A 13820-nucleotide genomic window follows, 5' to 3' on the forward strand; every position below is an offset into this window, starting at 1 on the left:
ATTCCTCTGGAAACCAAATTTTGCCAGATTTTCCATGAGCTCTTAAAACTGATAGGCCTTGGTCGGTTTGACAAATGTACAAAGCGCTGTTCTTTTCCTGGCATTTCTCCTGGAATTGTCATCCAGCAGAGACCATATTGACCATTCCTCAGTCCTTTCTGAAGTCACACTGGCTCTTGGGCAAATGACCATCTTTTGGGGGAAGGATTAGCCGTGTTAGGAGCATTTTCTAAGAATCCTGTCAGCAATGACTGAGACAACCCCACCCTCATTTCCTTCTCTTTTATACTGATAGGCAATACCTCAATATCTCTTCTTCAGTTGATGCACCTGAATAGGGAGATCTCCAAGGAACTCAATTTTTGTAGTACAGTCAAAAAAGGTAGAAATGGAAAAATATACCAAAAGGATAGTGCAAAAACAAAAAATCCTATAAAATACCATTAGGAAGGCTAAAACTCAGAAGAGACTGGGAAGTGAAAAAATGCTAATAATTAAAAAATGGCTTTTTTAAAAACGTGTGAGAGAGCACTGAGAGAAAAGAAGGAATAGACTGGGAACTTGAGGAGTGGAAAAATGAATTAGATGGTCTCTGAGGTCCCTTCCAGATCTAAATCCTATTATCTAATAGTCGAATATGATAAGAAGGTCGAGCACAGGATCAATTGATGCAAAAAATTACTTGATTATTCAAGGTAAACTTAAATTATGGTCCTCTATTAATAGACAAGAGAGAAGAAATTTTGCATCTGTTTTCTCTATCAGAGTAAAAAGGACAAAACAAAAACTGAAATTATAAATGAGCTATTATGAATAGAGCACCTCACTACCCTTAGTGAAGTAAAATCACTAGATTCAGATGAATTAATCCGAGGGTGCTAGAAAACCACTATGATCACCACAACTCAAGATTATTAAATCAAAATCCTATAGGGCAGAGATTGTTGAATCCAATTCCCTCATTTCACAATTGTGAGAACTGAGGTCTAGAAAAGTGAAGTGACCTGACTCCAGATGTACCATGCTGCTTACTATTGTTGTTCACATTATTACTGATTATTTTCAATCATCTGTAAAGGATCATGTAGAAGGGAATAGATACAATAGATTAGGAAATGGTCCTAATTTTCAAAAATAAAAAAGGAAAATGGATTCTATAAGCTATCGAGGGGTGGGTTTTTGTATTTATTTACTCCTAGTAAAATTCTGAAGTGGAATATCTAGGGGATGATTGGTGAACACTTAGAAAGGGTGATCATTGGGAGCCCAAATTGATATGTTAAAGTCATTTTACATTCTATTTTAAAAGTGTTATTAGATAGGTAGATCAGAAAATGCTGTGTACACAGTCTGCTTGGGATTCATTGAGTTGTCTGGCAAAGTTTTCCAGGACATTCTTGTAAATAAAATGGACTTGTGGCTGGTTTAATGACAAATTGCTATATTCAAAGGGAAGAGAGTAATAGATGAATTTCCACTTTGGGAGGGTTCTCTTGGGGTCTCTCCTTCCCAAGTTCTGTCTTTAGTCTTTTTCTGTTTGACACTTCCAGCTGTGATTTGGATAACAATGCATGAATATTATGTACATGAATGTGTAGATGACAGAAAACAGGAGGGATAATTAGGATTAGAACTTGAGCCATTTTAAATCCTACAGCACCTGGTTTCTTTCTCTAGAATAGATTTAAAGTTGGAAAGGATTTTAGAGAGTATATTGTCTGGATTGTCTCATTTTACAGATGTTGAAACTGAGATCTAGAGAAATTAAAGCCAATCGTTCAAGGTTTATAAGTAGTAAATGGTACAGCTGGGATTTGAACTCAGGATTTTTGATTCTAAACTCTATGCCCTTCCCACCATACTCATCCTCGAGCTGTATCACATACTTGCTATATGACCAGACGAACTTTGTATTTGGTCATACAAGAAGAATCTAGGTCATCCCTTTACTCTTCTTTCCCTTTCCCCATCTGTTGCCTGCAGCTGCCAGCTGTGCCTGCCACAATGTTTGAATAGGCCAGCTGTGCCAACGATATCCCATTTGTATGGCACACAGGGTCCCCTTTTTAGCATCTTCTTTTGGGTTTGCTTTGAGATTTTCCACTTGTGGCTTCCCCGCTCTGCTTAGGAACACAACCTGAAACTCTGCCCCCTGGCTGTTATTTCCAGGAGACTCAGATTTGGTAAATAACCCACCCTCATTCCATTGGCAAGATTGTGAAGTCTATGAAATTGCCTTTGGCAACAATATACTTTCTACTCCCTTCTTTTTTCTTCCATTAGAATCAATGCTACAGTATTAATACTGTTAATAGTACTTTGTGCCAGGCATTGTGCTAAGCAGTAGGCAAAAAGCCCTCCATGGGCTTATAAACTAATAAAGGAGATAACATGTAAACAGTATATACAAAGCAAATTATTTACAGGCTAAATATGAAATAGTTAGCACAGGGAAGACTCTAGAATTAAAAAGGTTGGAAAAGGTCCTATGAAGTGTGGTAAAAAAAATAGATATAGAAAAGAGAGAAGGTTGGGGAAGTCAGACAAATTTGATCAACTGGACTGTGGGAAGTTATAGTAAAAGTGTCAGGTGAGTGGAGATATGGGGAAAATATACTATTGTTTTATCCCAGTTGTGTAAAGAAACCTGTAACAGTTGTCTTCAAAATTGCACAAAAATTTCACAAGACTTTGTGATTGGTGGAGATACAGATTATTTACAAATTAGGCGTATAAAGATTTTTATATCTACCCTAAATCTCTTTTCTGAAATCTTATCTTACATCATGAACTGAGGGGAGTGGGGGGGTCTCTGAAGGCAAATGTCTACCTCTTTGTAGTATTGCTTCCATCCCTACCTTTTGCAACCACTTTAAAGATATGGTGTTGGGTAATCAGTCAAACTCTCAGGGATTGTAAAGACCAGTGAAATCATTAATCTTAAAATTCTCTTCACCACCTCCTCTTCCTCTCCTTTCTTCTCCTCCTTAATTCCTCCCCTCTTTTCCCCCTTTCTTTTCACCCTCCTCTTCCTCTTTTTCATCCTCCTCTTTCTCCTCTTTCTCTTCTTCTTTTCTCCTTTCTTTTTTCTTTTCTTCCTTTCTTATTTTCTCCTCCTCTCCTTTCTCCTCCTTTTCTTTTTTCTCATTTTGCTCTTTCTTTTCCTCCTCTTCATTTTCTTCCTCTTCTTTCTCCTCCTTCTCTTCCTCTTATTCCTCTTTTTTTCTCTTCCTTCTCTTTTTTCCTCCTTGTCTTTCTTTTCTTCCTTGTCCTCCTCATCTTTCTCCTTTTGCTCTTCTTTCTCCCCCTCCAGATAGAAGACTTGGGCTTTAGTTCAGGCTTTGTCACTAGTTAACCAAGTGACTTCTCAATGGCTTTGTTTCCTCATATACAAAACAAAGTGACTGAATTAGGATTGTGGAGAGTATAGTGGGAAGAGTACTTCTGGCATCAGATGATGCTTCTGGAGCTTATTGCTTATGGGATCTTGGGCAAATGACTTTTCTTTCCTGGGCCTGAATTTCCCTATCAGTAATATGAAATAATTGGACTGGAAGGCCTCTGAGGTCTCTTAGGCTACTTAGTTTTCCTATTTATACAACAAAAAGTATTGAACAGATGATCTCTAAAATTCTTACTAATTCTAATATTCTGTGATTCCTTACCAACCTTGTCTTAATAAGGAAATGGGGTAGATTAGACAGTATTTATGTGACAGTTGGATTTAGCTTTTGGAAGAAAAGGGGCAAGGCTCTTTGCAAAGCTACAAGTCAGTCATTTAAATGGCACAGTGGTTGGAGGGCGAGGTTGGAGTCAGTAAGACCTGAATTGAAATACTTCTTCTGATACTTACTAGCTCTGTGACCCTGGACAAGTCATTTAGTTGCTCTCTGCCTCAGTTTCCTCATCTATAAAATGGGGATCCTAATAGCTGTAATAAGCTTTAAAAACCCTACTGGCTTAGATAGAAAGGAGAGAAGGCCTTACACAGATAGAAGAAAGTGAATAATTCAAAGTGGTTGCAGTGTATACAAGATAGACTTCAAAGTGGTTGCAGTGTATACAAGATAGACTCTCAGGAAGGAATAGTGTCAGATCAGTCTGATTAAAATGGAAAAATCTTGGTGGGGAGAGCAGGGACTCCCCTCCTTATTTATTTATTTACACATTTATTCGTCCATTTATTTATTTGCTTATTTATCTATCTTTTTGTTCATTTATTTAGTTGTTGTTGTTGTTTCTTTAGTCTGTTTCTCCAGTGCCTAGCAGAGTGCTAGCAAATAGGTGGTAAGGAGTGGGCAGAGAACAAGACAGAGTGGTATTATTAGATCTATGCTACAGGAAAATTAATCTACTATTAATCTGGAGCCAGGATGTGAAGGATGGAGTATAGAGGGCTGAGAGAGAGTGGGAAGAGATTTGTTATGAGGCTGTTCTGACAAACCTTGTAATGAGGGCCCATCTTAGGATGAAGATGTGAAGAGAAAAGAGGGGAGAGATTTTGACTGAGGTAGAATCTGGGTAGATCCTGAGAAATGATTAGATGGAAAATGTGAGAGAGGAGGTAACATTGAGATATTGGGCCTGGATAACTGAATGAATCCTGGTGCCATTGACTCAAAGAAAGAACCAAGAGGTAGAACTCATTTTAAGGGTGGGGGGAATACTAAGTTTTGAGTCTGTTGAATTTGAGGTATTGTGGAAATGTCCAGCAGAGAGTGGAAATATGGGCCTGGATGTAGAAATTTGAAATGTATCTGAACAATGGGGAGACAGAGGTAATTGAGATTGCTAAGGAAAGGAGTTCAGAGGAAGAATGGAGTCAAGAACAGGATACTGGAGATATTCAATTTGAAGGAACAGATTAAGAAGGTTGTTTTAGGTCCAGAAAGGGCCATAGTAGTCACCTGGTCCAACACTCACAGACAATAAAAGAGTAAGAGAAGTTGAAGCCAGAGAAGCAGCAGAAGAATCAGAAGTATTATCATTGATGTTGGGGGATTTGGGGAATGAGACATAAAGGAGGGAGGTTAGCCCTTTAAAAACCTTTCTGAAAACTCCTAGGTTTCATAACCTCACGGGAATTGAAACAGTTGCTGCAGTTCTCCTAGCTGATCACAAAAGTGCTTCATTTGACTTATGAAAATAGTACATATTTCATGCATTAACATGATCTTCTTACCAGAGATCACTATGGTGCAATGTGAAGTCACCATGTGAATATCTATAAATTGGCATCAGATTGACTATCAGTTTTATTTGATTGAAACATTAAACTTAGTTTATGTATGCTCAGTCTTCATGGTTCATTGATGGCTTTGATATCTGCTCCCAATTTAAGAGTCTAAGAAATACGATGTAATTATCTTTCACTCCCTTTCTGATTTTGATGGCTTTTTTTACCCTAGATCCCTAGAGTATCCATATCTCCCCCCTAGACTGCTCCCCTGTCTCCTCATCTTTGCCTGCTCCCTCAAAATGGATTTATTTGTGTGTCGACCCCTTAGGAAGGCACTGATCCACTGTAGCATATTAATTCATTACACCATCCAGAGTATGTATATGGGTATTTTAACAGAAGTGTTTGAGAGATAATGCTTTAACTGAAGGGATCTTGCCAAAATGGGCCCTTCAGAATCCTAAGAAAGGGAGAGAAGGAGAGGGAAAAAAGAAAGGGAGAGGAGAGGAGAGACAGAGACAGAGACAACAGAAGTGGACAGATTAGTTAGGAGACTATTTTGAATTGAAATGAAATTTCAGGTAATGGTCTAGGCCATTAAGAGAGATTTTTTAATAAGGGGGGCTTTTCATGAAGCACTTATTTGTATCATACCCAACTCCTACAAGCCTGCTTTTAGAGTTTCATTCCTTTGGGTCATAAAGAATTTTTACATCTGTCCCCTTTCTTCCTATTCTAGTGCAGGTCCTTGGATAACTTTTAGGTTGTGTTCACTTTTGTTCTCAGAACAAAAGTGTCTTTCCTTCCCTCCCTCCCTCTCTCTTTCTCTCTTCTCCTCTCCCTCCCTCTCTCTTTCTCTCTTCTCCTCTCCCTCCCTCTCTCTTTCTTTACTTCCCTCCCCTTCTCTACCCTCCCCTCTCCTCCTTTCTCTTTCTCTCTCTTAGGATTCTGAAGTGCTCAAATAGCATTGCAAAGGGGTAACACTTTAAGCTGTTCTTAGGTAACACTTCAATAAGCACTAGTTAATCTCTATATAGAATATAGCTCCAGAGGAATGGAACTGAAGCTAAGGGCCTGAATCTGATGGGAGGAGGTCCAGCAGAGAATAGAGGAGATATCTGAAAACAGGAAGTAGGAGGGAATCCAAGAAAGCTGTCATTGTCACAAATTCCCTCATCTCCTTACCGTGTGTGTGTGTGTGTGTGTGTGTGTGTGTGTGTGTGTGTGCGCGCGCGCGCGCGCTATTTAGGGAAGGGGCCTCAAGCACTGCATTTCCTCATCAGCAAAATGAGTGGCTTGGATTTGATGACTTTTAAGGTCCTTTCCAGGACCTTATTATTCTCTCATGAGAAGGGCTGCCCACCCTGATTCCTCCTTCCTCAAATAGTGATGTCAGAAGAGAACTAAGATGTAGGGAAAAGTGCTTTGCAGTTGGAAAGTACTCAAAATATTAGTTAAAATCAAAGCATCCCCTCTTCCTGTCTCTCACTGTCCATCCTGTCAGCTTTAATTCCAAATGCATTGATTTGAAGGCTGCAAACCTTAGAAGAGGGGAGCAGACATCTGCCTGGGCAGATTTCATTATTACTGTTTCCAATAAGCAATGATGGCCTCCAATAGAAACCCTAAGGTTCAGTCATTGAAGGTCTTACCCCTATCCAAGCAGGAGGATTTCACAAGAAGACTGTTAAGAGTTGCTTCTCCCAAATGGGGAAAAGTCCTACTGATGCTGAAGAAGACAAGTGGTTCTCTGTCTGATAAGTTTGTGATTTTGAGTTGAAACACCAAAACACCTAGGTAGGATCCTTTTGTCTTTAAGATCAATCAATCAATCCATCAATTGGTCCATCACAAAGGAATGGATGAGTTTGCTAACTGATCCATTTGTTAATCAAAAAATAGTACAAAAAATCACTGAATTTGGTGTCAGAATACATGAGTATGGATCTCAGTGGTTCCATTCTCTAGTTTTTGCAGGCAAATCACAATATCTGAACTTCTGTTTGTTCATTTGTAATATGAAAAGTTTGGACTAAATAAACTCTAAGATTTCCTCTGGCCAGGGATATGAAGGTAAATATTTGACAAATAGTTTTCTAAACTCCTCCCCAAAACCAACAAAAAAAAGATACACTTCTAAGTTTAATTTGAATTAACATTTTCTTTATTGCTTTTTAAAATCTAAATGATCAACAAAACAATAAAACAAGTCTGATTTGTAGCATCTGTTGTTTTAACCATTCAGAGAGCTGGAATGAGATCTGGAATGAGCTCTAGCACACCCCTGCCTCCAGCCCTAAGAGCTGGAAAATTTATGAATTTATGAAGATTCAATTTATGAATGGGACAAAAAGAAGGGTAAGATCTTGTCCTAAGAAAACTTGCAAGTTTAATCAGGTAGAGAAGACTCAGTTACTAGTAAGACATGAAATACATAATTCATTGCCAGATGAGACCAAGTTGTAATTAGGAAAAAAGGAAAGATCTGGGACCTATAAACATAAGCAATGTTATGCTTCAGCCAGTTCCTACTAGGAGGGAGCCTGTTGTTAAATTGTCATAGTGAGTTTTTACATTTTGGAAATCAGAAATGACACAAATCAGAGCTTGGTTTATTGTTTTGGTTAATAGATTTAGGAAAGTAATGGAGACGTCAATAATGATGGTGAAAATTAAGTGTGTTTTAAATACTTTTTTTCCCAGACAATCACTTGTTAAATACTTATCACATCCTTGTAACAATGTTCTATGATGGAAGAGTCTTTGGTACTTTCCTTTGGAGAGGGATGGTGTGGGATACATAGCCTCATGGCCATCATGAAGACTATGCTGGGAAGAACCCTTTTAAGGCAGGGGTAGGGAATATTCAGTATTTGGGTTGTAATAAGGCCTTCGAAATCATTAGCTAAGCAACAACAGGTGATGATGAGCTCAAAGCTGGGTACCACAACCTCCCATTGCTTGACTTCTATAAGTTGATAATTTTGTATGGCTTGTGATTAATGTTATAAATATCCAAATGGCCCTTAGCAGACAAAAGGTTTCCCATCCCTTGTCAAAGACTGTGCTGGGATGGAGCTTTCCTGGAGAGTGGCTGCTATGGGGAGAGAGAGAGAAAGAGAGCTCACTCTGTGTTCTTGTTAACTAGGTGTTAAGCCTATTTGTTTATACTTCTGGAAGTACAAGTGTTGTCAGAGTCCTCCATATTTGGGGCAAATCTTGGTCTTCTTTCTTGATTATGGCTCTTGGTATAGACAATGAAATTCCGTTGGCCAGAAAAAGAAGAGGGCATTATGGGCAGAAGGAAAAATAAGATCCAAATATAGAGGAAGATATATGGTGAAGAGGAATAGATGAATCAGGACATTTTCAATACACAATGACTATGTATCTTGGCCAAGTGGGCAGTATATGTAGGGAAGGAGAAGATTGGGAAGGTGGATTATAGAGGTCTATTATTAATGCTGGTCTTAAGAGTTTGGGTGTTGTGCTATAAGTAGTAGGGAACTGCTAATAATTTATGGAGAACAGTTAAGAACTGAAGTGTTTATTCCCTTCAGTCTCTTAGTCTTTGATCTTTCTCCCCTTCTTTGAGCCTTCCTTCCCACTTCCAGTTTTCTCTTAGGATTCTGGGCTTTGATAGGTGATCTTTTGCTCTATTTTGCTTGGAACCAGATCTCCATGTCACTTATTGGTCACCATTTCCATCCAAACCATGCTGCCTCCTAACCCCACCATCCCTTTTGCCACAATTTGTAGTTCACCTTTATGGACTTCTTCCATTAAAATGTAAGCTCTTTGGGGACAAAGACTCCTTTTTTTTTGTTTGGACTTAGCATAGTGCTTCACACACAGTAATGGTACATAAGGCTTAAAATTCTATGTCTATATCTGTCTAAATCCATCTAAAAGGGATTAGGCTGAAGAGCTTTATATTTTAGAAGGAAGAGCTTACTCATTAAATGAATAAGGTTGACTAAATTGCATTGGAAAGGGTTAGCATATTCAAAAGGGAAGAAACTAGATTCAAGGATCTTTGAAATCAATATATTTGCTTGCCGATAATGAAATATAAAGGGCAGCTAGTTGGCACAGGAGATAAAGCTCTGGGCTTGGAGTTGGGAGGACTTGCATTCAGATCCAGCCTCAGACATTTACTAGCTGGGTGACACCTGGGCAAAGTGAGTTGGAGAAGGAAATGAAAACCCATTCCAGTATTTTTGCCAAAAAAACACTGGATGGGGTCACAAAGTCTTGGATGTTACTGAAAAACAACTGGACAACAAAAATGAAATACAAATTATGATTGGTTGTCTATTCATTAAGGCAGAATCATATAACAGTTGATTCTTTCCTTGAAATGAATTTATACTTTTACAAGATAATTTCTAACTCTGATCATGTTGAAGCCGTTGACCAGATGTTCTCTACTGGTTCTAACAAAGTCTTGTCTTTGCTTCCCCAGGTGCCCCTTTTCAAAGGTCTCAGCATCCTCACGCTACCTCCTGCCGCCACTTCCACTTGGGTCCCCCCCAGCCACAGCAGCTCACTACGGACTTCCCCATTGCGCATCCTGTGCAGTCCCAGCCGGGCCTCAGTCCCCACATGGCCCCGGCCCACCAGCACAGCGGCACCCTCCACCAGCCCCTAACCCCGCTGCCCACCCTCCCGTTCCAGGACGTCACAGGTCCCTCCTTCCTACCTCAGGCCCTGCACCAGCAATACCTCCTCCAGCAGCAGCTCCTTGAGGCCCAACATCGCAGGCTGGTCTCACACCCCAGGTGAGTGACTATGATGAGGGGCAGGCTGAGGGATTCTGGGGAACGGGTATACTCTTCCCTGTCTGAGTGCCGAAGCCATTGTCACCTGAGAGGCTGGTCATTCTTTAGGAGTGGATGGGAAGTTGGGCCTTAGACTTGCTAATCATCAGTTTACAAGAACTGTCAGGGTATACCCACTGTTGTTTATAGAAGGAGATTTTGCCTCGATAAATGAAATGACTTCCTAATAGCAAGGTCTGCCAAATAAAAAAGATTCTTACTCATGGGAGAGAGAGAGAGGGATAGAGGGAAGACAGGGAGGGAGAGGAGGTAGAGGGTGCAGAGAGGGAATGAGGAGGACAGAGAGAGGGAGAGGGAAGGGGACAGAGAAAATGTCCTGGAGGAAACTTATCCTTGAAGGATAAGTAGCATTTGAACTGGTGGAAAAACATAACATAAATATAGCATGCTAGCAAGAGAGTGAGAGGGAAATGGACCTGACTGGATTGGAGGGCGGCTGCTGGGGAAAAACAGGAGGCGAGGTAACCAGAGACTGCAGGGTGCTCTGAAAAGAAAACTGCATTTGAAGTCAAGGAATCTGTGTTCAGATGTCAATCCTGCAACCTGTGTGAACTTGGACAAGTCACCTTCTGGGCTTCAAATCCTTATCTGTTATCATCCAACAAGCATTTATTAAACACCTACTATGTGCCAGGCATCTATAAAATGAGGGGATTAGATGAGATCCCCTCTGAAGTCCCTTCTTGCTGTAGATCTTTTTGTTTTTTTAATTCGGTGCCTTTGGTTTTCACATCGCATTCATTTCTGAATGAATATATACCTTCCTATCCTCCTGCCCAGAGAACCTTTCCTAGTAACAAAGATTAAAAAATAAATTGGGGAAAAAACGCCAGTTTAACATAACCAAACAACATGCTGAGGGAGTCTGGTGAGCTCTAAATCCGTGATTCTAAATTGGAAAAGCAGAAGGGACACTAGATGACATCTATGAGAAATAGCTAAGCAATGGGCTAGGATCAGTTAGGGACACTTGAGGTTTCTGGAACAAGGCTTCGTAAGGCGTTCTGGAAGAGATAAGGTCTTGGAAAGGGATGGACAGGGACCCAGTTCCACACCAAGAGCCCTGATGTTGATTCCTGGAGAGAATAGCAGGGGTGGGTCCCAGCATGTGCAGCTTTGCCCTAAATCAAGTGCGTCTATGCCACAGGCGGACTCAGGAACGTGTGTCCGTTCACCCTCACCGGCTGCATCCAGGCTTTGACTTCAGCCATCAACTACAGACGCCTCAGCCCAGGTATTTGGCTGAGGGCACCGACTGGTGAGTCTCCTGGGCAATCCTGTGTCTACCTCCCCTCACTATCCGGGGAGCACAGATGGGGTATGGGCAGCTGGGAATATGCAAGTGAGTAGGGGAGGTGGGAAACATTTCTTGCCTGTACTGATTCCATCCTCTTCCCTTTAATTTGAGTGAGAAATAAGGTCTACTTTCTCATCTTATATTCCCATTCCAAGAGTCCCTTCTGCCTTCTGTCTAATTCCCCAAAGGTTAGATAGCAAGACAATCATTGCTTATTGATTCGACTGTTTGCTGTCCATTCAATGTCTGGGTCTATGCGAGCAAAGGTGAGTTGGACTTGGCTAGCTCCTACAGAGTTTACAGTCTTGTGGCAGAGGGAGCAGAAAATGCATAAAGAACAAAAAGACCACAGTACAAAAGATGTCATAAAGGGCTATGTGGTTCCTGCCCAAAGAGTGGAACTGATGGCAAGAACTTTGGTTTGAATTTCTAGCCCTGATCTATACAAGCCGCTTTCTGAATCTGTTGTTGTGAAAGAAGAGCCTTTGAAAACTCTATGTAAATATGAATTATTATTAATAAAGGACAATAATTCTTATGGAATAATGGGAGGATTTGTAGTCTTTCTTTAAGTCTTATTTTACTAGGGTATCAGACACCCTATCAGGTCTTGGGCCACCAAGTTGGTTCTTCTTCTTTCTCAAGGAGTTTAATATTTTGTTCAGTCTTCCTTTCCATGCCAACTTTTGCCCTTATACAAAGGACTATGTCAACATCCTGATCTTTCATATTATAAGTCCTCTCAACTCTCCTAACATTTGCCTTCTGACTACTCCATAGCCATGTGCAAAAATGATTACATCCTTGATCTTTCCATCACCCATGAGGAATAGCATTTAAACCAAAGTTCTTGCTGTCAACTCCACTCAGATCCTTCCAGAATTAAGCATTCTGAAATTCCTTTATCCTACCATAATCTCTTGTTATTCTATCTTTCCTTAGGCTGTACTTCTCCCTAATCTATCCTTCATCCACACTGTGACCTTCAGTTCCATACTTCAAGGTTCTCCAAGCCCATTACATCAGATTTTACTTTTTTTCCCCTCTCCAACATTTGACTTATCAGCCCATTCAGCTGTATGCTATTTTCTAATTTCTTGCTTTTTCTCCCTATCACTGCTCATATCTTGCCATATCTTAACCCAAGATTACCTTCACTTCATCTCCTCCAAGCCTAGTTCTACTTGTAGTTTTGATCCATCCTTTTCCCATACTCTGTTCTCTTCTGGCGGATTGCTTCCAGTTATCTCCTCTCTCTTGTTCTAATTTTTAATCTCTGCTCATCAACTGCCTTCTTGTCTTCTAAGGGCATATAAAATTAAATCTCACCCATTCTCAATAAATCTTAAGTTGATCTTCTAACTCTTCTCTCACAAACAAATCCCAAATAAAAAATACCCTCCCAACCTCCACTTCCTCTCTTCTTATTTACTTCTCATTCTTCCAATCCAGTCTCTACCTTTTGCAACAATAATCAAATCAGTACTACTTCTCCTAGAAAAGACATGCTAATCTTGTGTCCTGTGATACATTCACCATCCCAGTGATTTCTCCTGCCAAACTGCTCTTCCCTCACCAACACCCCCTTATATGTATTGTTTTCCCTTATTAGAATGTAAACTCCTTGACCTCAGACACTATATTTCTGCATTTGTAATCCCATCACTTAACACTGAGCTTGGTACATAGTAAGTGCTTAATACTATTTCATTCATTCATTCACAAATGATGACACTAAAACTACTTACTCCACAATTTACTAATGAGCTTTCTTTAAAAAAGACTTTATTGATGTCTTTTGTTTCTGTATAACCTTCATATTCTAATATACTGCTCTCCTTTCACTTATCCAATGAGGCATCTTTATAACAAAGAATAAACAGAAAAAAGTTTGGCAAAATCACACAGCAGAATCTGACAATGTACTCTGTTTTCCTAGTCCATAGCTGCCAAATTCTTGAAAGAAAAGAGGAACATTTTCTCATCTCTTCTCTAGAGCCAAACGTGGTCATTATAATTACATGGTGTTCAGCTTCATTTTTTTTTTCTTTTTTCCATTTCATTTTGGAGTCTCAGTGATTTCTTAATTGCTGAGTCTTCTAGTCTTGTTTGTCTTCATCCTTCTTGACTTCTCTGAAGCATTTTGTCCTGTTAATCACTTATCTTCAATGTTTTCTCCTCTCATATTTGTCCAGTGTTTTCTCACTCTTAACATCTGTTTCCATCCCCTAACTGGCTGGAATTTAAGATTCAATCCTGAGACTTCTTTTCTCTCTCTATGACTCTGTAACAATGATTTTATGAGCTCCCAAGGGTTCAGTTACCATCTCTAGGCACATAGTTCCCAATCTATATATGGAGTCCTAGAGCTCTGTATCACCATTGGCCTTTTGAACATTTCCAAATAAATATGTTCCATAGATCTCAGATTTAATATTATCTTTCACTTTGAACCTGCTCCTCTTTCTAACTTTTCTGATTTGGTAGAAAACAATATCATCCT

The 13820-nt window shown here is 39.8% G+C and overlaps 1 protein-coding gene across 5 annotated transcripts in view; it reads left to right on the forward strand.

Moving 5' to 3' along the window:
• The window catches only part of ARK2C (arkadia (RNF111) C-terminal like ring finger ubiquitin ligase 2C), a 155620-nt gene that overhangs the window by 121455 nt on the left and 20345 nt on the right, over nt 1–13820 (forward strand). For 4 of the 5 annotated variants that reach the window (XM_074279293.1, XM_074279294.1, XM_074279296.1 and 1 more), the window contains 2 exons: nt 9645–9960; nt 11168–11278. In XM_074279293.1, coding sequence (XP_074135394.1) covers nt 9645–9960; nt 11168–11278 — 427 coding nt within the window. The remainder of the gene's footprint in view (nt 1–9644; nt 9961–11167; nt 11279–13820) is intronic. The other variant, XM_074279298.1, reaches the window with a different exon arrangement.

This window comes from Sminthopsis crassicaudata, chromosome 1, assembly GCF_048593235.1.
Source record: "Sminthopsis crassicaudata isolate SCR6 chromosome 1, ASM4859323v1, whole genome shotgun sequence".
NCBI lineage: Eukaryota > Metazoa > Chordata > Mammalia > Dasyuromorphia > Dasyuridae > Sminthopsis > Sminthopsis crassicaudata.